The 23,572-nt window shown below is 47.0% G+C and overlaps 1 protein-coding gene across 1 annotated transcript; it reads right to left on the bottom strand.

The window, feature by feature from the left end:
• Positions 1 to 10,301: 10,301 nt before the first annotated feature.
• LOC144112389 (uncharacterized) lies at positions 10,302 to 22,706 on the bottom strand. Its single transcript, XM_077645232.1, has 8 exons — positions 22,550 to 22,706; positions 21,995 to 22,209; positions 17,537 to 17,611; positions 17,308 to 17,457; positions 15,805 to 15,930; positions 13,113 to 13,342; positions 11,223 to 11,382; positions 10,302 to 10,735 (listed from the first exon to the last, which is right to left on the bottom strand). The coding sequence occupies exons 2-8, from the start codon at positions 22,206 to 22,208 to the stop codon at positions 10,317 to 10,319; spliced, it is 1,374 nt and encodes a 457-aa protein (XP_077501358.1). The 5' UTR covers position 22,209; positions 22,550 to 22,706; the 3' UTR covers positions 10,302 to 10,316.
• Between the last annotated feature and the right edge of the window lie 866 nt (positions 22,707 to 23,572).

Here is a 23,572-nt window from a genome sequence, read left to right as displayed (position 1 = left end):
CAAAACGTTCCCCGAAGCCTGTCGCTGTTTGTCGCTGTGTCTTGTGATTTGTGATCTCCTTCATTCACGCATCATTCCGCATCATTGCCTAGCGCTGCTTTGAAGCACGCGCCGCCTCAAAGAGAGGAATTGAAAATTATAGCGATCTTGAGCTGTGGTCAAAACGTTCCCCGAAGCCCGTCGCGGTTTGTCGCTGTGTCTTGTGATCTGTCATCTCCTTCATTCACGCATCATTCCGCATCATTGCCTAGCGCTGCTTTGAAGCACGCGCCGCCTCAAAGAGAGGAATTGGAAATTATAGCGATCTTGAGCTGTGCTCAAGACGTTCGTCGAAGCCCGGCGCTGTTTCTTGTGATCTTTGATCTCCTTCATTCATGCATGATTCCGCATCTTTTCCTAGCGCTGATTTGAAGCACGCGCTGCCTCAAAAAGAGCAAGTGGAAATTACAGCGATCTTGAGCTGTGGTCAAAACGTTCCCCGAAGCCCGTCGCGGTTTGTCGCAGTGTCTTGTGATCTGTGATCTCCTTCATTCACGCATCATTCCGCATCATTGCCTAGCGCTGGTTTGAAGCACGCGCCGCCTCAAAAAGAGGAATTGGAAATTATAGCGATCTTGAGCTGTGCTCAAGACGTTCGTCGAAGCCCGGCGCTGTGTCTTGTGATCTTTGATCTCGTGCATTCATGCATGATTCCGCATCGTTGCCTAGCACTGATTTGAGCACGCGCCGCCTCAAAGTGAGGAAGTGGAAATGACAGCGATCTTGAGCTGTGGTCAAAACGTTCGTCGAAGCCCGGCGCTCTTTCTTGTGATCTTTGATCTGCTTCATTCATGCATGATTCCGCATCATTGCCTAGCACTGATTTGAGCACGCGCCGCCTCAAAGAGAGGAAGTGGAAATGACAGCGATCTTGAGCTGTGGTCAAAACGTTCCCCAAGCCCGTCGCTGTTTGTCGCTGTGCCTTGTGATCTGTGATCTCCTTCATTCACGCATCATTCCGCATCATTGCCTAGCGCTGATTTGAAGCACGCGCTGCCTCAAAGAGAGGAAGTGGAAATTACAGCGATCTTGAGCTGTGGTCAAAACGTTCCCCGAAGCCCGTCGCTGTTTGTCGCTGTGTCTTGTGATCTGTGATCTCCCTCATTCACGCGTGATTCCGCATCTTTTCCTAGCGCTGATTTGAAGCAAGCGCTGCGTTAAAGAGAGGCAGTGGAAATTACAGCAATCTTGAGCTATGGCCATGATGTTCGTCGAAGCCCGGCGCTGTTTCTTGTGATCTTTGATCTCCTTCATTCATGCATGATTCCGCATCTTTTCCTAGCGCTGATTTGAAGCACGCGCTGCCTCAAAAAGAGCAAGTGGAAATTACAGCGATCTTGAGCTGTGGTCAAATCGTTCCCCGAAGCCCGTCGCGGTTTGTCGCAGTGTCTTGTGATCTGTGATCTCCTTCATTCACGCATCATTCCGCATCATTGCCTAGCGCTGCTTTGAAGCACGCGTCGCCTCAAAAAGAGGAATTGGAAATTATAGCGATCTTGAGCTGTGCTCAAGACGTTCGTCGAAGCCCGGCGCTGTGTCTTGTGATCTTTGATCTCGTGCATTCATGCATGATTCCCCATCGTTGCCTAGCACTGATTTGAGCACGCGCCGCCTCAAAGTGAGGAAGTGGAAATTACAGCGATTTTGAGCTGTGGTCAAGACGTTCCTCGAAGCCCGCCGCTGGTTCTTGTGATCTGTGATCTCCCTCATTAACGCGTGATTCCGCATCATTTCCTAGCGCTGATTTGAAGCACGCGCTGCCTCAAAGAGAGGAAGTAGAAATTACAGCGATCTTGAGCTGTGGTCAAGGCCTTCCTCGAAGCCCGCCGCTGGTTTTTGTGATCTGTGATCTCCCTCATTAACGCGTGATTCCGCATCATTTCCTAGCGCTGATTTGAAGCACGCGCTGCCTCAAAGAGAGGAAGTGGAAATTACAGCGATCTTAAGCTGTGGTCAAAACGTTTCCCGAAGCCCGTCGCGGTTTGTCGCTGTGTCTTGTGATCTGTGATCTCCTTCATTCACGCATCATTCCGCATCATTGCCTAGCGCTGCTTTGAAGCACGCGCCGCCTCAAAGAGAGGAATTGGAAATTATAGCGATCTTGAGCTGTGCTCAAGACGTTCGTCGAAGCCCGGCGCTGTTTCTTGTGATCATTGATCTCCTTCATTCATGCATGATTCCGCATCTTTTCCTAGCGCTGATTTGAAGCGCGCGCTGCCTCAAAAAGAGCAAGTGGAAATTACAGCGATCTTGAGCTGTGGTCAAATCGTTCCCCGAATCCCGTCGCGGTTTGTCGCAGTGTCTTGTGATCTGTGATCTCCTTCATTCACGCATCATTCCGCATCATTGCCTAGCGCTGCTTTGAAGCACGCGCCGCCTCAAAAAGAGGAATTGGAAATTATAGCGATCTTGAGCTGTGCTCAAGACGTTCGTCGAAGCCCGGCGCTGTGTCTTGTGATCTTTGATCTCGTGCATTCATGCATGATTCTGCATCGTTGCCTAGCACTGATTTGAGCACGCGCCGCCTCAAAGTGAGGAAGTGGAAATTACAGCGATTTCGAGCTGTGGTCAAGACGTTCCTCGAAGCCCGCCGCTGGTTCTTGTGATCTGTGATCTCCCTCATTAACGCGTGATTCCGCATCATTTCCTAGCGCTGATTTGAAGCACGCGCTGCCTCAAAGAGAGGAAGTAGAAATTACAGCGATCTTGAGCTGTGGTCAAGGCGTTCCTCGAAGCCCGCCGCTGGTTTTTGTGATCTGTGATCTCCCTCATTAACGCGTGATTCCGCATCATTTCCTAGCGCTGATTTGAAGCACGCGCTGCCTCAAAGAGAGGAAGTGGAAATTACAGCGATCTTAAGCTGTGGTCAAAACGTTTCCCGAAGCCCGTCGCGGTTTGTCGCTGTGTCTTGTGATCTGTGATCTCCTTCATTCACGCATCATTCCGCATCATTGCCTAGCGCTGCTTTGAAGCACGCGCCGCCTCAAAGAGAGGAATTGGAAATTATAGCGATCTTGAGCTGTGCTCAAGACGTTCGTCGAAGCCCGGCGCTGTGTCTTGTGATCTTTGATCTCCTTCATTGATGCATGATTCCGCATCATTGCCTAGCACTGATTTGAGCACGCGCCGCCTCAAAAAGAGGAATTGGAAATTATAGCGATCTTGAGCTGTGCTCAAGACGTTCGTCGAAGCCCGGCGCTGTGTCTTGTGATCTTTGATCTCGTGCATTCGTGCATGATTCCGCATCGTTGCCTTGCACTGATTTGAGCACGCGCCGCCTCAAAGTGAGGAAGTGGAAATGACAGCGATCTTGAGCTGTGGTCAAAACGTTCGTCGAAGCCCGGCGCTGTTTCTTGTGATCTTTTATCTGCTTCATTCATGCATGATTCTGCATCATTGCCTAGCACTGATTTGAGCACGCGCCGCCTCAAAGAGTGGAAGTGGAAATGACAGCGATCTTGAGCTGTGGTCAAAACGTTCCCCAAGCCCGTCGCTGTTTGTCGCTGTGCCTTGTGATCTGTGATCTCCTTCATTCACGCATCATTCCGCATCATTGCCTAGCGCTGCTTTGAAGCACGCGCCACCTGAAAGAGAGGAATTGGAAATTATAGCGATCTTAAGCTGTGGTCAAAACGTTCCCCGAAGCCCGTCGCTGTTTGTCGCTGTGTCTTGTGATCTGTGATCTCCTTCATTCACGCATCATTCCGCATCATTGCCTAGCGCTGCTTTGAAGCACGCGCCGCCTCAAAGAGAGGAATTGGAAATTATAGCGATCTTGAGCTGTGCTCAAGACGTTCGTCGAAGCCCGGCGCTGTGTCTTGTGATCTTTGATCTCCTTCATTCATGCATGATTCCGCATCATTGCCTAGCACTGATTTGAGCACGCGCCGCCTCAAAGAGAGGAAGTGGAAATGACAGCGATCTTGAGCTGTGGTCAAAACGTTCCCCGAAGCCCGTCGCTGTTTGTCGCTGTGTCTTGTGATCTGTGATCTCCCTCATTCACGCGTGATTCCGCATCTTTTCCTATCGCTGATTTGAAGCACGCGCTGCCTCAAAGAGAGGAAGTGGAAATTACATCGATCTTGAGCTGTGGCCAAGATGTTCGTCGGATCCCGCCGCGGTTTCTTGTGATCTGTGATCTCCCTCACTCACGCGTGATTCCGCATCTTTTTCTAGCTCTGCTTCGAAGCACGCGCCGCCTCAAAGAGAGGAATTGGAAATTATAGCGATCTTAAGCTGTGGTCAAAACGTTCCACGAAGCCCGTCGTTGTTTGTCGCTGTGAATTGTGATCTGTTATCTCCTTCATTCACGCATCATTCCGCATCATTGCTTAGCGCTGCTTTGAAGCACGCGCCGCCTCAAAGAGGGGAATTGGAAATTACAGCGATCTTGAGCTGTGCTCAAGACGTTCGTCGAAGCCCGGCGCTGTGTCTTGTGATCTTTGATCTCGTTCATTCATGCATGATTCCGCATCGTTGCGCAGCACTGATTTGAGCACGCGCCGCCTCAAAGAGAGGAAGCGGAAATGACAGCGATCTTAGCTTTGGTCAAAACGTTCGTCGAAGCCCGGCGCTGTTTCTTGTGATCTTTGATCTGCTTCATTCATGCATGATTCCGCATCATTGCCTAGCACTGATTTGAGCACGCGCCGCCTCAAAGAGAGGAAGTGGAAATGACAGCGATGTTGAGCTGTGGTCAAAACGTTCCCCGAAGCCTGTCGCTGTTTGTCGCTGTGTCTTGTGATTTGTGATCTCCTTCATTCACGCATCATTCCGCATCATTGCCTAGCGCTGCTTTGAAGCACGCGCCGCCTCAAAGAGAGGAATTGGAAATTATAGCGATCTTGAGCTGTGGTCAAAACGTTCCCCGAAGCCCGTCGCGGTTTGTCGCTGTGTCTTGTGATCTGTCATCTCCTTCATTCACGCATCATTCCGCATCATTGCCTAGCGCTGCTTTGAAGCACGCGCCGCCTCAAAGAGAGGAATTGGAAATTATAGCGATCTTGAGCTGTGCTCAAGACGTTCGTCGAAGCCCGGCGCTGTTTCTTGTGATCTTTGATCTCCTTCATTCATGCATGATTCCGCATCTTTTCCTAGCGCTGATTTGAAGCACGCGCTGCCTCAAAAAGAGCAAGTGGAAATTACAGCGATCTTGAGCTGTGGTCAAAACGTTCCCCGAAGCCCGTCGCGGTTTGTCGCAGTGTCTTGTGATCTGTGATCTCCTTCATTCACGCATCATTCCGCATCATTGCCTAGCGCTGCTTTGAAGCACGCGCCGCCTCAAAAAGAGGAATTGGAAATTATAGCGATCTTGAGCTGTGCTCAAGACGTTCGTCGAAGCCCGGCGCTGTGTCTTGTGATCTTTGATCTCGTGCATTCATGCATGATTCCGCATCGTTGCCTAGCACTGATTTGAGCACGCGCCGCCTCAAAGTGAGGAAGTGGAAATGACAGCGATCTTGAGCTGTGGTCAAAACGTTCGTCGAAGCCCGGCGCTCTTTCTTGTGATCTTTGATCTGCTTCATTCATGCATGATTCCGCATCATTGCCTAGCACTGATTTGAGCACGCGCCGCCTCAAAGAGAGGAAGTGGAAATGACAGCGATCTTGAGCTGTGGTCAAAACGTTCCCCAAGCCCGTCGCTGTTTGTCGCTGTGCCTTGTGATCTGTGATCTCCTTCATTCACGCATCATTCCGCATCATTGCCTAGCGCTGCTTTGAAGCACGCGCCGCCTCAAAGAGAGGAATTGGAAATTATAGCGATCTTAAGCTGTGGTCAAAACGTTCCCCGAAGCCCGTCGCTGTTTGTCGCTGTGTCTTGTGATCTGTGATCTCCTTCATTCACGCATCATTCCGCATCATTGCCTAGCGCTGCTTTGAAGCACGCGCCGCCTCAAAGAGAGGAATTGGAAATTATAGCGATCTTGAGCTGTGCTCAAGACGTTCGTCGAAGCCCGGCGCTGTGTCTTGTGATCTTTGGTCTCCTTCATTAATGCATGATTCCGCATCATTGCCTAGCACTGATTTGAGCACGCGCCGCCTCAACGAGAGGAAGTGGAAATGACAGCGATCTTGAGCTGTGGTCAAAACGTTCGTCGAAGCCCGCTGCTGTTTCTTGTGATCTGTGATCTCCTTCATTCACGCATGATTCCGCATGATTGCCTAGTGACGATTTGAAGCACGCGCCGCCTCAAACAGAGGAAGAGGAAAATACAGTGATCTCGAGCTGTGGTCAAGACGTTCGTCGAAGCCCGCCACTGGTTCTTGTGATCTGTGATCTCACTCATTCCCGCATGATTCGGCATTATGCCTAGCAGTGATTTGAAGCACGCGCCGCCTGAAAGAGAAGTGGAAATGACAGTAATCTTGAGCTATCGTCAAGACGTTCGTCGAAGCTCGCCGCTGTATCTTGTGATCTGTGATCTCCCTCTTTAACGCGTGATTCAGCATCATTGCCTAGCGCTGATTTGAAGCACGCGCCGCCTCAAATAGAGGAAGTGGAAATTACAGCGATCTTGAGCTGTGGTCAAAACGTTCCCCGAAGCCCGTCGCTGTTTGTCGCTGTCTTGTGATCTGTGATCTCCCTCATTCACGCGTGATTCCGCATCTTTTCCTAGCGCTGATTTGAAGCACGCGCTGCCTCAAAGAGAGGAAGTGGAAATTACAGCGATCTTGAGCTGTGGTCAAAACGTTCTCCGAAGCCTGTCGCTGTTTGTCGCTGTGTCTTGTGATCTGTGATCTCCCTCATTCACGCGTGATTCCGCATCTTTTCCTAGCGCTGATTTGAAGCACGCGCTGCCTCAAAGAGAGGAAGTGGAAATTACAGCGATCTTGAGCTGTGGTCAAAACGTTCCCCGAAGCCCGTCGCTGTTTGTCGCTGTGTGTTGTGATCTGTGATCTCCCTCATTCACGCGTGATTCCGCATCTTTTCCTAGCGCTGATTTGAAGCACGCGCTGCGTTAAAGAGAGGCAGTGGAAATTACAGCAATCTTGAGCTATGGCCATGATGTTCGTCGAAGCCCGCCGCTGTATCTTGTGATCTGTGATCTCCTTCATTCACGCATGATTCCGCATCATTGCCTAGCGCTGATTTGAAGCACGCGCCGCCTCAAAGAGAGGAAGTGGAAATTACAGCGATTTTGAGCTGTGGTCAAGACGTTCCTCGAAGCCCGCCGCTGGTTCTTGTGATCTGTGATCTCCCTCATTAACGCGTGATTCCGCATCATTTCCTAGCGCTGATTTGAAGCACGCGCTGCCTCAAAGAGAGGAAGTAGAAATTACAGCGATCTTGAGCTGTGGTCAAGGCGTTCCTCGAAGCCCGCCGCTGGTTTTTGTGATCTGTGATCTCCCTCATTAACGCGTGATTCCGCATCATTTCCTAGCGCTGATTTGAAGCACGCGCCGCCTCAAATAGAGGAAGTGGAAATTACAGCGATCTTGAGCTGTGGTCAAAACGTTCCCCGAAGCCCGTCGCTGTTTGTCGCTGTGTCTTGTGATCTGTGATCTCCCTCATTCACGCGTGATTCCGCATCTTTTCCTAGCGCTGATTTGAAGCACGCGCTGTCTCAAAGAGAGGAAGTGGAAATTACAGCGATCTTGAGCTGTGGTCAAAACGTTCTCCGAAGCCCGTCGCTGTTTGTCGCTGTGTCTTGTGATCTGTGATCTCCCTCATTCACGCGTGATTCCGCATCTTTTTCTAGCGCTGATTTGAAGCACGCGCTGCCTCAAAGAGAGGAAGTGGAAATTACAGCGATCTTGAGCTGTGGTCAAAACGTTCCCCGAAGCCCGTCGCTGTTTGTCGCTGTGTGTTGTGATCTGTGATCTCCTTCATTCACGCATCATTCCGCATCATTGCCTAGCGCTGCTTTGAAGCACGCGCCGCCTCAAAGAGAGGCAGTGGAAATTACAGCAATCTTGAGCTGTGCTCAAGACGTTCGTCGAAGCCCGGCGCTGTTTCTTGTGATCTTTGATCTCCTTCATTCATGCATGATTCCGCATCTTTTCCTAGCGCTGATTTGAAGCACGCGCTGCCTCAAAAAGAGCAAGTGGAAATTACAGCGATCTTGAGCTGTGGCCAAACGTTCCCCGAAGCCCGTCGCGGTTTGTCGCAGTGTCTTGTGATCTGTGATCTTCATTCACGCATCATTCCGCATCATTGCCTAGCGCTGCTTTGAAGCACGCGCCGCCCCAAAAAGAGGAATTGGAAATTATAGCGATCTTGAGCTGTGCTCAGGACGTTCGTCGAAGCCCGGCGCTGTGTCTTGTGATCTTTGATCTGCTTCATTCATGCATGATTCCGCATCATTGCCTAGCACTGATTTGAGCACGCGCCGCCTCAAAGAGAGGAAGTGGAAATGACAGCGATCTTGAGCTGTGGTCAAAACGTTCCCCAAGCCCGTCGCTGTTTGTCGCTGTGCCTTGTGATCTGTGATCTCCTTCATTCACGCATCATTCCGCATCATTGCCTAGCGCTGCTTTGAAGCACGCGCCGCCTCAAAGAGAGGAATTGGAAATTATAGCGATCTTAAGCTGTGGTCAAAACGTTCCCCGAAGCCCGTCGCTGTTTGTCGCTGTGTCTTGTGATCTGTGATCTCCTTCATTCACGCATCATTCCGCATCATTGCCTAGCGCTGCTTTGAAGCACGCGCCGCCTCAAAGAGAGGGATTGGAAATTATAGCGATCTTGAGCTGTGCTCAAGACGTTCGTCGAAGCCCAGCGCTGTGTCTTGTGATCTTTGATCTCCTTCATTCATGCATGATTCCGCATCATTGCCTAGCACTGATTTGAGCACGCGCCGCCTCAAAGAGAGGAATTGGAAATTATAGCGATCTTGAGCTGTGCTCAAGACATTCGTCGAAGCCCGGCGCTGTTTCTTGTGATCTTTGATCTTCATTCATGCATGATTCCGCATCTTTTCCTAGCGCTGATTTGAAGCACGCGCTGCCTCAAAAAGAGCAAGTGGAAATTACAGCGATCTTGAGCTGTGGTCAAAACGTTCCCCGAAGCCCGTCGCGGTTTGTCGCAGTGTCTTGTGATCTGTGATCTCCTTCATTCACGCATCATTCCGCATCATTGCCTAGCGCTGCTTTGAAGCACGCGCCGCCTCAAAAAGAGGAATTGAAAATTATAGCGATCTTGAGCTGTGCTCAAGACGTTCGTCGAAGCCCGGCGCTGTGTCTTGTGATCTTTGATCTCGTGCATTCATGCATGATTCCGCATCGTTGCCTAGCACTGATTTGAGCACGCGCCGCCTCAAAGTGAGGAAGTGGAAATGACAGCGATCTTGAGCTGTGGTCAAAACGTTCGTCGAAGCCCGGCGCTCTTTCTTGTGATCTTTGATCTGCTTCATTCATGCATGATTCCGCATCATTGCCTAGCACTGATTTGAGCACGCGCCGCCTCAAAGAGAGGAAGTGGAAATGACAGCGATCTTGAGCTGTGGTCAAAACGTTCCCCAAGCCCGTCGCTGTTTGTCGCTGTGCCTTGTGATCTGTGATCTCCTTCATTCACGCATCATTCCGCATCATTGCCTAGCGCTGCTTTGAAGCACGCGCCGCCTCAAAGAGAGGAATTGGAAATTATAGCGATCTTAAGCTGTGGTCAAAACGTTCCCCGAAGCCCGTCGCTGTTTGTCGCTGTGTCTTCCCAAGCAGCACGCCAATATCGGGCCACCGTTGGCATATCATTGGCGAAAATTGGCGCGAATATCGGCCCTTCATTGGCATTTAGGCAAATCGCAACTCTTTCCAAGCATGGCCCAACATTCCCGCCAAGATTGGGCCGATGTTCAGCCAATCTGAATGCCAAGAATGGCCCAAACATCACTGCCAATATAGGGCCCAATATGGCTCCAGTATGGCCGAATAGTGGCTCCAATATGGCCGAATAGTGGCTCCAATATGGCTGAATAGTGGCTCCAATATGGCCGAATAGTGGCCCCAATATGGCCGAATAGTGGCCCCAATATGGCCGAATAGTGGCCTTTCGGATACCGGCATATCTTGGCTACCTCTAGGCATTTCCATTATTTTCCGAGACCAGTGCAGAATTATCGCATGCATTTAGAGTTCCCGTCCGTGGCTTTCAATACCGTGCGACTTCTAGCTGTATATATATGCAATTGGTTCGAACTCCCATTAAAATTTCAAAACTGCATGCAGTATTTTCATTGCATATGTATTTTGATTTGCAAACAATATTTCATGCACATTTTTTACTTAATGTCCAGCAGCTACCAAATGAATCAAGCAAACAGGAATTTCAGAAAAATGTTTTTTTATTTCTCATGTGCCCGTGGGGCAATAACCCATGTGGCAAGGGTGCTACGTGGGGTGGCTGGGCGTGACGAGGAGGCTGTGGGGGGGGGGCAGGGGAAGGGGCAGAGCTTGGGTGGAGGGTGGCTGGGCGTGAGGAGGAGGCTGTGGGGGGGGGCAGAGCTTGGGTGGACCCCTGAGGGGGACAGGATGGCCATGCCTGGAGGGGTTGCAGGGCAGGAGGCTGAGGGCGCGCCTGGGCAGGGTGCTGACCCAGCACAGGGGTTAGCAGGTGGCGCTTGAGCGTGAGACTCAGGAGGCTCTAAAGTTTGGGCATAGCGCCTCTTTCGGCCGCCCCCTCGGTCGCACGCACCGGGCAGCCACCTGCCAATAAAACCCTGTGCTGCCAGGATGTCGACACCCTGCCTCTCGCAGATGGCATCTGTACAAGGTGAGTGTGCATTAAGACCAAGAAATGCAACTTTTAAAACGATACACTTCCTGCAAGCATATGGAAATCCAAGTTCATGATTTGACACAGAAAAACCACACGTTACTGACACGCAAGGTATCCCAACAAACAACACAAGTACTGTACAGTAGTGAAATGCAAAAAAAATGAGCTATCATGAAGGCACTGCAGTCAACGTCAAAGTGGCCATTGCAGGGAAGTTCATGACAACGGATTACAATATGACAAATGGAAATGATTGGTTTGATTGAGGGCATCTGCTGCTTCTTTATGGAGTTTTATGACTAAGACCCCCAAACTAATCACATAAACACAGCAACAGAATATTCATCAGCTGTTATAAAAAATTACAGTAAGATACAGCAAGAAAATAGCTTGGAAAAACTTGTACATGTTTAAAAGCAGGAATCTCAATATTTCTAAATTAAAAGCTACAGCAATTCAAAATCAGGTATACCTGTTGCCACCCTGCACAGCTTTGTGCCAACGAATGGCCGTTTTCCTTTCCTCCCCCGCAGGCTGAATAGTCTCTGCACAGCCACCCCCATCACAGCACCCATGACATTCGCCGCCACCTCCTTTAAATTGTTTCCGCCTAGGCGGAGAAGCTGCTTCTTCTGAAAAGAAAAATTTGCAGTTGCCCAACGGTTATTTCACATGAAAAATCACATTCTATAACCACTTAACTTGTAGAACGCAATAGCAAAGACAACGGTGTGACTTCGAAAGTAATCGTAGTATACCTGCTACAACACAGCAGCAATTATAGTGTTTTTTTTACACCTCATGTGAAACACTTCTTACATTTTGACCACCGTAACAGCATCAAGAAGTTCAATATTAAATTGTTTAGCACTCGTAAGGGAATACTCCACGGTGATTCATGTCTTATGCATCACTACAGGGAAAATATGCAACTAAAATTAGCATCTATCGTTCTTGAAACTGTCCTGGTTGGAGTGGAGTACTGCACTTCAATTAATGAAAGGCATAAAAAGCAATAGCCAGGCAAAAGACTGATCAAAGCTGTCTCCTTAATTGGAAAACAACGAATAATGTAAAAAATTAGCTCCGAAACAGCACTCCCAGTCAATCGTCTCAAACCAATAATTAAAATAATTTGTGTGCCACCTTAACTCAGCCAAACTTTGTGAACAAAATACATACCAAAAAATAGACTTAACATTACACTACACTAGCTTCATGAGGCTCAATACTTTGATGGAATGTGCCACAAATAGTATAGTAGAGCATAACATAGTCCTGTGATTAAATAAATCAAGACAGCCTTAAAATATCTCTTGAAAGCATTGTTAGCAGCACAGATACAGTACTCTGTAATTCAAACTTCAAGGTAACAGAGATTTTCGTCTGAATCATCAGAGTTGCACCCTCATATATCCAAGCAGGTAAACCTTGCCTTAGTACCCCATCAGTATCAGTGAAGAACTTGCTCATGTGGCCAAGAATGTGCTATATGTCAATGACAGCATATAATTACTAATCAAAATGTTAATTACTCTTGTTAATTCTCGCCCTGTTTCCTTCGCACCTTTTCCATCAGCTGAAATTGTGCTATATACCCCGATACAGCTGTGCTGTCCGTGTTAATTTCTTTCCTTTGTACCATCTTGTGTGCTTTGTTGCAGAGGTCATGAACCCTATAGTTGATGCTTTTAAACGAATATGCCATGTGAACTACAAGCACTGAACTAGTAGGAAGCTAATGACAACAGGCCTGACCTACCACTAGCTGCCGTGAAAGCGGCAATGGGGATTAATTGCATAGTGCCTGCAGTCAGCTTATAGCCAAGGATCTTGATAAGGAGCACACGGCTGCGCTTGGGAGCTTATAAAGTGCATTAAATAGGGTCTATTTTGAAGAAACGTTCAATCCGATTTTAGAAGGAACAGAAACAATGCATTCCTTTCGAATGTAGAAGAAGCAAAAACAATTAAGGCACTTATTTCGAATAAAAAAGAAACAAATGTTAATTCTGTACGAGAGTTTGGATTTTTCACTGTAATACAGGAATTAGACTTAGTATAAAGTAATCTATGCAACTGTCATGTTCGGTATAAGTGGGCGCGACTGTTTCCGGAATTTTCAGTTGTAATAAAACAGACTATTAACAATGTCACAGTAACCCTACTATGTGCGGACTTTTCAAAATTCATCCATTCCCACTATATTAGCTGAAAACTTATACAAGAACAGCATGATTATGGCTTAGGCATGGCAAGCATCTACTTCTGGGGCTCAGATTTTTCAATAAATATCTCAACTATATACATTAAGCACCCAACAGACTACTGTAATAAAACATTGAATGAAAAATTAAATTACCAGGGCAGCTGCTACTCTGTCATCTCTGACAGCAGCTTCTGCCGCCTCAAAATCTTCAATACTGAAGGCTGGCAGCTGAGGGCACAGTGGCGGGAGGGAGCTCACAGGAGGAGACGGCGACCGTGTCCTCGGCTCTTGCCGAGCTTGCTCCAGCCGGCTCACCCTCTGCAGGATTTCCCGCTGCTGCTGCCGTATTTCTAGCAGCAGCCGCAGCACCTTGAGCATTGTCGCTGAAACGAGCAAGGTTTCCAGTGAGGGCAGGCTTTCACAGCAGATGTATATATTTACACCTCAAGGACGCAATATGAGCAATATACTGCATTTACACGCTTGCAAGTCGACCTATTGTTTTCAAATTTGAAAATCCGAAATGCGGGTGTTGGCTTGCAATCGAAAATCAGAGCATGGCACCATAAATAAAGGGGAGACAAACTAGCATCAGGGATGATGCGGTAAATGAAATTTTATGTTTGCTCCACAGCTCTGCCCAGAATTTTCTGCATGGTTCTTGAGAACGATTTTTCGTTTTCCTTTCTACTTTTAGCTGTATGCTCAGCACTCTTGGGAGTGTTGATAGTTGATGAAAGGGGCACTGTTCCAATTGCAGTGGAACTGCCACTCAGAACAGCAACGCTTGCAGGGAGTGCCGGTACCTGATGAAAACCTAAAAACAGCGCCATAAAGACAGACTAGAAGATGGGCGAGCGCTGTTTTTGGTTCTTCACTGATGCACCAGCTCACTCTGTTGTTGGTTCTTCTGCAGCTGACAAAAGAGCTGATGCCACGCACACAGTTTCTCTGTGGCTGTTTGATGCATGTAATGTCTCCTGGCTACATATTTTACCAGTTTGTAATGCGGTGCATCATCAATTGTGCTCAGGGCCAAGTAATGGCGCGTTCACACTTGGTGGACATTCGGCAGAGAGAACGAGCGGAATCCGCTGCCGCGGCAGAGATTGCGCCGAAATACCAAGCGGTAAGCCTGATCGGTCCAGGACCGAATTCTGCCACCGGAAAAAAATCCGCCGAATCCCGTCAGCCAATAGGAAGGAGAGTACGAAGTTCGGCAACAAACATGGCGACGCCCTTCGGTGCGGGACGCCTCGTTTGGGACTGAATTCGTCGCTGTTACTGCCTGTTTGAGCGCGTTCAATGCCCATAAAAGCGCCAGCGCTCTTTCGCTTTGTCTCATCTCACCCATAAAAAAAGTGTGAGTGATAAATGTGTTCTTTTTTTATTTTAGGTGACGATCCTTTCCTTTTTTAAAAAGGCTTGAGAGTAACCACCAGATGGCGCCACTAGGCTAATCTTATGTATTTAAAAGCGACAATGCTAGAAATGGCGTAACGTCTGGCAAAATAGCTGCATTTAGCGTAAGTAAGCGTGCATACAGTTATTGTACGTAGACAGCATGGATTAACCTCTTGCCATATCTGTGTACGCCTTGAGCAGACGACACACAGACGATGAGCGCAGACGAGGTGGTTGGGAAGTGTGAACGATGCAGCTTTTTCGGTGGCAGAGGATTTCACTTGCTCTCTCCGCCGAGTGTCCAAGAGTGAATGCCCCTTAAGCATTCGGTGCTTCTTCACGAATATGTTCAAGATGGCTGTCATCCTTCAGAGAACAACTGCGCACCTGGCCGCAAGTTTGACATATCAGGACGGGTAATGCAAATGTGGTGGATGCCTCGAGGGAACATATTTGTGGCTGTTCTACACGATGTCATGGTGAGGTTGTTTGTGAAGTGCGAGATTCTGCAGGATGATGAACTGCTGTGGAAGATTTCACTGGACGTCAGAACAATTAACACCCTGTGGGACTGCAGCATCGATGATGGTAATGTAAACCAACACTGGGCGTCAACATGCTCTGCATTAAGCTACTAAATTGCCATTGATTCCACCACAAGGCACAGCTGCTCTATCCCTTGCAGATCTATATATCAAAAATGCACCATGCACTGACAATGCCTTAGTTAAAAATAGCTGCTCTGAATACTGTTCCTTCTATGTACCACCAGTTTTCTATTCAGCTTGGTTGCCATTTTGATTGCCGTCACATCATGGCAAGGATGGAAACAGCCATAAGTGTATTCTTCCATTGTGACAACAGCTGCCAGTGGTAGTGAGAAAGCACAGCAGGCTGGGCACATAAAAAATATATGCACAAAAACTAGAGAAACTGTATAGAGTACAGTGACCACTTTGCAGTCCTGAGCCACAATCTGTAATGTTTGTTTTATTTCTATTGGTCCGTCTTTAAAAGGTTGTGGCTTTCTAGTGGCATAGGCCAAGGGAAACAACAATAACAGAACCAAAACCACAATCCAGAACCAAAAAAAGAAATTAAAGGAAACAAACTGCTACTCGCCGGGAAAACACACTGCAACTAGTAAGTAGGAATGAGATAGAGCTGTGGAAGTGTCAAGTAGCAAATTTTATCACCGCTTAGGTTCAGTACTTCTATTAAGAATTACTTGCAGCAGGCATATTTATACAAACAGTGGTCATTTTCAAGGCACACGTTTTGAAATATCCACCAACTAGGTCTCCTTTAAGGCAAAACAGAACTTCTACCAAGGCCTGTTTAGGCTCATACTTCAAAAAAATAGATTCTCATCCTATCCTCTCACTGCATTCTCGTCTTTTCAGGCTCTTCATATACAAGTAAAGAAAGCGAAAAGCCTTACGATCGCTAGTTGCTTCCTCCACATCCTCAAGGTCACCTGCAGTGGAGGCCGAACCAGCCGGGCAGCCCGCAGTGCAATTTGCACCAGCTGGTGTGGCCGCCTCCATTGAGTGGCTGCTAAGCAGGGCTGAAGTTGGACACGAACATGAAGCATTAGTGTTGATGCAGGAAGAACGGAAAAATTACTCAGTATAACACAGGTAATGCTACACAGATAATGCCAAAATGCTACATCAGCACTTCTGCTGAAAGGATACATATATATACACCGTAACTGCCTCGTACAGAATTAGCATTAAGCATTTATGAGCTCCCATTCATTAAGACCATGCTTGTTCAGGGTGTCATCTCATTCTACCAGATTTAGTAATTTAAACTGCTCCTTTATTCTGGCGGACCCTCAAAAACACAAAAAGCCTTAACGAAGCTGTATGCTGCCCCAGCTGGTATCATGCTGCAAATTTGAAAGCACAAGAACAACTTGAATGAGAGAACCGCAGAGTTGAGTTGTATGCTACAGGTGGGATTAGCCTTGCTTATTCTGCTGGCAATTGATTACATTCTGATGAATTACAATTTTAAAATTCTCTCCTGCCTTTGGCAGTTACATTGTGCAAGTCAATGCTGACTATGACTTCACAGGTGGGCTGTTAATGAAAAATGTTTATAAACCCAGTTGTGAGCAGCGTTTGTCCCATCCAGTCCTCTTGTCCCTGTCTTCTGTGCACTTTTAAATTTTCAGTACAAAAACTATATTCTACCTTCCATCCTTTGCTTGAAAACAATGAAATGCTAAACTTCATGACTCAATTTTTACAGTACCTCACTACAATTGCTCTTCTCGGCAAACCTATCGTTGCAATGTTTTTTTAGGTGCCTTTTAAAATTGCCAGTCTCGCCAATGTAGACACTGTCACATTCGGAACACGGGACGCCGTAAACAACGCCCGGGTACATTTTTCTCAGAAAGAACGTCTGACATCAATCACCGCATGCTTCGGTCTTCTGAGGGTACAGCGCATGCCTACACAGGTGTGACTGGTGATTTTAAAGGCACCAAAAAGAACATTGTAACAACGATAAAAACCAAGAAGTGATCTCTAAAGCTACCACCTAACACTGTATCAACTGGCCATGACATCGTCTAAGGATAGGGCACACGTGTTGACAACTGAAAGAATCTGTTCCGTTGCCTTCACCTCAAATTGTTCTTCAGCCCTTGAAAATAACTTCTCCCTCTTGAAAGGTTTTCAAGGACTCGCATGGACTCTGTGGTAAAGGGGTTTTTGCTATGCAGGAAAGCAGACTTAATGCAGTTTTGCAACAGGGTCTTAATTGAGCTCAAATTCATGAGTCACCCATATGCATTTTTTGCGATCAATAAAAAGCAGGCACGGCTAGAGGGTGGGTGTCCCCCCTTTCTCCTATGTGATATTACCATAAATTCACTAAGCCATAACTGAAACAATGCAAATCTAAAGGCGAAACACAGATAAAGGCTTACAGGGTGGTGATATCAGCCGGGGTGGCGATGGCAGCTGGGGTGGTGGCGACGGGAGCCGGGGTGGTGGCGATGGCAGCCGGGGTGGTGGCGATGGCAGCCGGGGTGGTGGCGATGGCAGCCGGACGTCAGGCCCATCCGGACCTTCATTGCCTAAAACAGAAAAATGCGTGCATATTTTGAATATGCATTAATTTTACTAATGTTTAAAAATTTAGGATTTTCCACTTACCAGAAATTGCAGAGCTTTCCACTGCAGAGCTCATCTCATATTTCTTAGCTTTTTTCTCTGCATTCTTGTATGATCCTGCAAAAGGTTAGAGATCAAACACCCAACTCAAGTGCAGTCCACACTAAAATTGCTGCTTCACATGAAAATAAGGCAAACATTTAATGCAACAATTCCTGGATATTACTTTTAATGCAATAATTCCTGGCTATTGCAAACACAAACACTTTACAGTAGGCATCTTGAAGCAGCCTGTGGGCTATGAAAGGAAATGTAGGGAAGGGATGTAGATTATCATGTGACCTTGGTGGCCAAGCACACAGCCTCTGTGGTAGCATCAGTGGCCTTTGCTGCATATGTGGTTTATTTCCTGCTAGGCTGGAAGGTGGTAAACGATAATGCAACTATATTGAATTATGAAACCAGCCAGGCACCAAAATTCTAGAATACAGACCTTATAAGTTTTTCCTGTGATTAGCTTCTAGCTTGCGCTGAAAGAACTTTTAACAACGGACTACTTTGTCGTGGAGGCATTCTGTGCAGTGGCCCTGAATGTGGGCAGTTTCACTGCGGTACCGTCGATGCCAAGAGGCACTGCTTATACAGGGTGGCCAGTTTTTCTAGCACAATAGCCCCACCATCCTTCAACAAATCTGTAGTTACCGCGTCCTACGCAGCTGCTTTCCCCTTTTTCATAGCTTCTAAAGCTTTCTTAACCTCGGTCTTCGTTACTGGCAGAACGTTTGATTGCTCTTCTCTACTGCCAATCTCATTGTCCTCACTACTCTGAATAATGTATAGGTCAGTATAGAACTGCTCTGCTACTTTGACAAACTTGTCCATATTAGTAATGACATTGCCCCCTTAATTGTCCCTAAGCGCCTATATATCTGATCTCTGCCTACGCCTAATCTTCTTGTCACTGCTTCCAGGCTGCCACAGTTCTTTAAGAATGCTCGATTTTCTCCATATTATACTTCCTTATGTCGTATACTTTACGCCTGTTGATCAGCTTTGATAGCTCTGCCAGTTCTATCTTGTCTGTTGGGTTGGAGGCTTTCACACTTTCTCATGTCTTAATCAAATCTTTCATCTGCTTGGATAGTTTACTGGTAAAGAACTTCTTCCCTGCACTCCTCCCCCTGAACTACTTCTTCACTGCACTCGGTAATATCTCTGAAATTTTATTGTTCACTGCGTCTACACTGAGGTTGTCTTCCTCGGTTAAAGCTGAATATGTGTTCTGTAGCGAAATCCTGAATTATTCTACCTCCCCTCTTACCGCTAATTTGTTGATGGACTTCTTTACTAGTCTTTTCCGTTCCCTCTTCAAGTCCAGACTAATTTGAGACCTTACCAATCTGTGGTCACTGCATCACACCTTTCTGATTACTTCCACATGCTGCACAATGCCAGGGTTAGAACACAGTTTGAAGTCAATTTTATTTTTAGTCTCCTCGTTAGGGCTTTTCGATGTCCACTTTCGGCTCTTCCGTTTTCTGAAGAAAGTATTCATGATTCTCAAGTTATTGCGTTCAGCGAACTCAATACCTACCTTCTGCTATTCCTAGTGCCAATGCCATATTCATCTACTGCCTGGTCTCCAGCCTGCTTTTTGCCAACATTGGCACTGAAGCCTCCCATTAGTACAGAATACTGCATTTTTACTTTCCCCATTGCCAATTCTACATTTCACAGAAGCTTTCCACTGCCTGGTCATTATGACTACATGCAGGCGATTAGGCCTGTGGGAAGACAGCTAGCCGTTCTCATGTGGGCTCTGCAAGAAACAGGCAAGCGTTGGCAAGGCTGACATATTCAGTTGATCTACTTAAATTAGGGCATGAGGCAGGCACTTGTGTGTGTTGAAAGCTCCCGCAACGCACACTGGTGACACACTAAGCTATCTGTGTATAAAAGACAAAATCTGTGTTAATTTTTTGTAAGGCTTTTAATGACTGATCACCAACCACGTGCAGTAATTTTGGTTTCAAAGCTGCCCCTGTCTTGTGCGCCCAATGCTTTTGCTTACTTAAAACTAACAGGTACATGCGCATGCATCGACTGACACCACAGCTTGTTGGTGCGCACTTTCAAATGATGCGGTAGACATCAGTGTATACACAGATCACTGCGTATTATTCGCCTAAAACCGCTAAATAATTTATACAGTTGACTCCCGATATTTTTAAGCCGCTTAATTGGAATTTCCAGTTAATTAGAAGTGAAGCATATTTTGGTCCCGTCAGTTTAGCATATAACCCTACAGAAGAAATCACTCGATAATTGAACATTATTATATAGACTGGGTTCCTGATAACTGCACTGTCATGGTGCAGCAAATGTTGCAATGCAGAGAGACATCCTCCTGTTTGTATGATTTCTCTGTGCTGCTTGCTGGCAGCAGAAAAATTTCATAATGATATCAGCAGCTCTTCTATCTCATTACTTTCAAGCAATTCGTGGAACAGCGTTACAAATATATATTGTCACAGCAAAAGTGATGCAAGAAAGTACCAGTGGAGCCTTCAAGTGACAAAGCAAACCACCCGATTCTGTACACCTATCTTTCTTCGACTAGTTCACAGTGCCACTGCAATGTGGAGTCAAATTTCATGCACATTAGCAAAACATTGTAGTAGATAAGCTTGTTAGCATGAAATCCATTTGCAACAAAGGTCGATGACTGCCATAAAAATGGAACGGCTAAAACAGACATTTTGGGGTTTCCTTCGTTACAGCAAGGTTCAACTGAATATTTTTAAACATCAGCAATTATTCGCCAATTATAAGGCTCTGATTTCCAAATTCAAGAGCGCACACTGCCGCTCTTGAAGGCCTTCGAAATCACCACCAAGTTTCGTGCTGCTTCACTGTCTCAATACATTATACATGGCCCGCATGTCGCATTCAGTGCCCATCGGTTGCCAGGCGGCCATGCTGTGCTGAACCACTGCCAGACTGCCTCTAGCTTACCGCTGCCTCTGTTTGCTCACACAGAGTTGATTCCCGTCCATCCGCAGCTTCACTATGGTTTTGTGCATTATCCTCAGTGGCTCCAATCATAGCGACAGGTACAGGTACAAGAAGAAGCAGACTAACATGAACTTAGCACAAGAACTCCAAGATCCCAGAGCACAAAGAGCTGCAGGTTGTGGCTGGCTCGGACTAAGCAAGACAATTTGGACCCCAAGAGTCTCAATTTACAAGAGTACAGAGTGCACTTTGTGACAGATAAGAGGTTTGGGTCGTGAACTTAATGTCTGCAAAGCTATGGTGAGCAAGGACTACACCCTGAAGAAGTGAATGTTTTTGTTTCGAGTGAAGCCATCTGACTTGTTTGACAACCCAAACACAGACTGGGCCCTGCGTCACTGCATATACCTTGGCTACAGCACTAGGCAAAGTGGCTCATCACCACGGCCACAGCCAGCAACAACGGCAGAAAGGACAGCATGCTGAGGCCGAGCTTTAGGTATCGTAGACTCGTTGCAGACAGGATCCTCGACCAGCAGCTCGTGAAATATTTTTGTACCTCCAATGATTTGAGGTTTCCATTCTTTCTAATGTCACAAAGCTGGAAGAGTAAACTAGATAGTTCACGATCCCTGTGGGTCACTTCAGACCACATCATCATCTATCATTGCATCGTAACCCGGCCACACTATGTATGCATGCATATTGTCGCACATTTCCACCTTTTTTGTGCAGCGCACATGCACCGATCCAGCAAGTTCAAAGTAATAGCCTGCATTGAATAGCCAATTCCCCTGTGGAGGCAGCATCACGCCTGAAAGGATAAGGAAATAATCCAAAGCATCTAAGGAGCAGTCAGGCCACGCAAGGCGGACGGTCTGGGATCGAGTGGTTTGGCGGCATGGCCGCCAGCGCTTGATAGGAGCAGAAGTCACGTCACGAGCAAGCCATATATTGACTCAATTGCTGCTGCAGCTAACTGTGCAGCAACTAGTGTTCATCTCCTGAGTCGTAGACAATTGGTTTGAAAGTCATTGAAATGCCCATGTGATAGAGATATCTTTTCAATCACGAGCGATAAACTTGGACAAGAACAAAGCACAGTCAGTCCTAAATGTTTTCAAATCTGTAGAGTCCAGTGACCTGGAAAACTGGATATCACCATATAACAAGGCATTGCAGTGTTTGAGATCACATGCGAATTTGGACTGGCAATCGCTTTTGATGCAGATGAAGCAATGATATCAGCTCACAAATGCATGTGTGCATCATTCATTAGCCTCCGAGTTTTGAAAAGATTAGTCACTTGACAGGCTAGCAAAAGGCGCCCGTGTGCTGTGAAGTGTTGGCGCACGTTAAAGCCGGTTAAAAAATCCGGGACCCTCCAATACAGCGCCCGTCACAGCCCATGCGTCGCTTCGGGATGCTAGACACCACAATTCACAATTGCACACATAGCGTTATCCCGGCAATAAAACCACTTACTGCATGTTGTGACGACAGCGACTGGGCAGCGGAACCACTCGCACCCTGGGGCGGATGGGTCCGCCTCCTCTCGAGCGAGGCGGATTACCTCCGCGGCTCGCCTTTTCGGCCAGTGGCAATGCTGCCAGTCGTGGGACAGCCACCCGACAGGGACGACAGCCAAGCTGTCGTCCTCCATCGGGAACTTCACTACCGCAAACGGTTTTGGTGGCATGCTGCAAGGAGTAAAGCGATGCAAACAAAGATTAGTGCGTAAACTGATTTTTCACAAGCTCGCTCGCCCTATTCTCATGTTCCTGTCGCACGAAGGTCTCGCGACACATCTCAGAAGCAATACAACGCAGCGTTAAGAAAATAAGTGCATGAAAAAGGCATACAATTGAAGGTGCACATGTCGGTCCGAACCCATGTGGCAAGCTAGCCTCCCACATGACTATAAAATAGTACAATTACAGAACAGGGCAACAAATGACGCCTCTCCCCTTATTGCTACTCATGACAGTAGGCTCATGAGGAAACAAAAGAAGCTACTAACAAAAAAGCGTAAATATTTACGCAAGTGGCGGGCTTGAAGATCACGGGAAAACACGATGTATACACAGCGACGACCGAACAAAGAAAGAGATGGCATCCGTCGGAGCGGTCGGACGGGCAGCAAGGGTTGCCAGATAGCTCCAAGCACAGGTAGCCAAGCTGGCCTCCGTAGTAGCCCAAATAAAGCCAAAAAACTTTGTTTTTGCATGGAAAACTCCTTAGCCATATTAAACGATTTTTCGCAAGTATATCTACATAATACTATTAGAAGTAGCGCAAGGCTTGCCTGCAAGCGAGTTCATGATTAAGCAAATGTGGTGTTTATCATAAACGTCGTGTTTTATTTTTTTCTCAAAGCATAGCAGTATCGGGAAAATAACAACACGCAAAAAACATCGCACAATAAACACACTCAGTAATGATATGCATTCAGCAATGCATATAGGTACAGCTCACGACATTTTCACTAAACACAATAAAATAAATACACTGCAATAAATTCCAAGACAAACTCTAGTACAGAGGTCGCGGCTAGACAAGATATAGCACAATAGACGGAAGTAGTCTAGAGAGAGATCTCAGGCATCGTGACCTGATTCGAAGGGGAAAAGTTTGGCCCATACATGGTCAGTGACCTTCAAATTCATCAGTATCATGCCTGACCATGGAGACGAACTTTCGTCGAGCCCTAGCATATATGTGTTCCCATTGATGTCTGAGCTGGCATTATCTTTGTTGTCCCTACCGTCATCAAACGCAGCCACCGAACAAATGTTCAGCCAGGTCTCGTTCACTATAAAACCTACCTGCGAAATAGAATGTAGATCTATAACAAGACTTTGCAAGCGCTCCTCCATGTACGTGAAGTTTGGTATCGCCGGGAATGGAGGCTGCTAGGATTTTAAACCGGCCAAGAATTTTTGTCCCGTCTCAGCCCTAAGACTTAGCTGAGCATTTGTTTGACGGCTGCGTTTGATGACGGCAGTGACAACAAAGAGAGTGCCAGCTCAGACATCAATGGGAAAGTCCGTCTGGAGGCATGAT

This window comes from Amblyomma americanum, unplaced genomic scaffold (assembly GCF_052857255.1).
Source record: "Amblyomma americanum isolate KBUSLIRL-KWMA unplaced genomic scaffold, ASM5285725v1 scaffold_76, whole genome shotgun sequence".
In the NCBI taxonomy this organism is placed as follows: Eukaryota; Metazoa; Arthropoda; class Arachnida; order Ixodida; family Ixodidae; genus Amblyomma; species Amblyomma americanum.
This window is presented reverse-complemented; position numbering and strand designations above follow the sequence as displayed.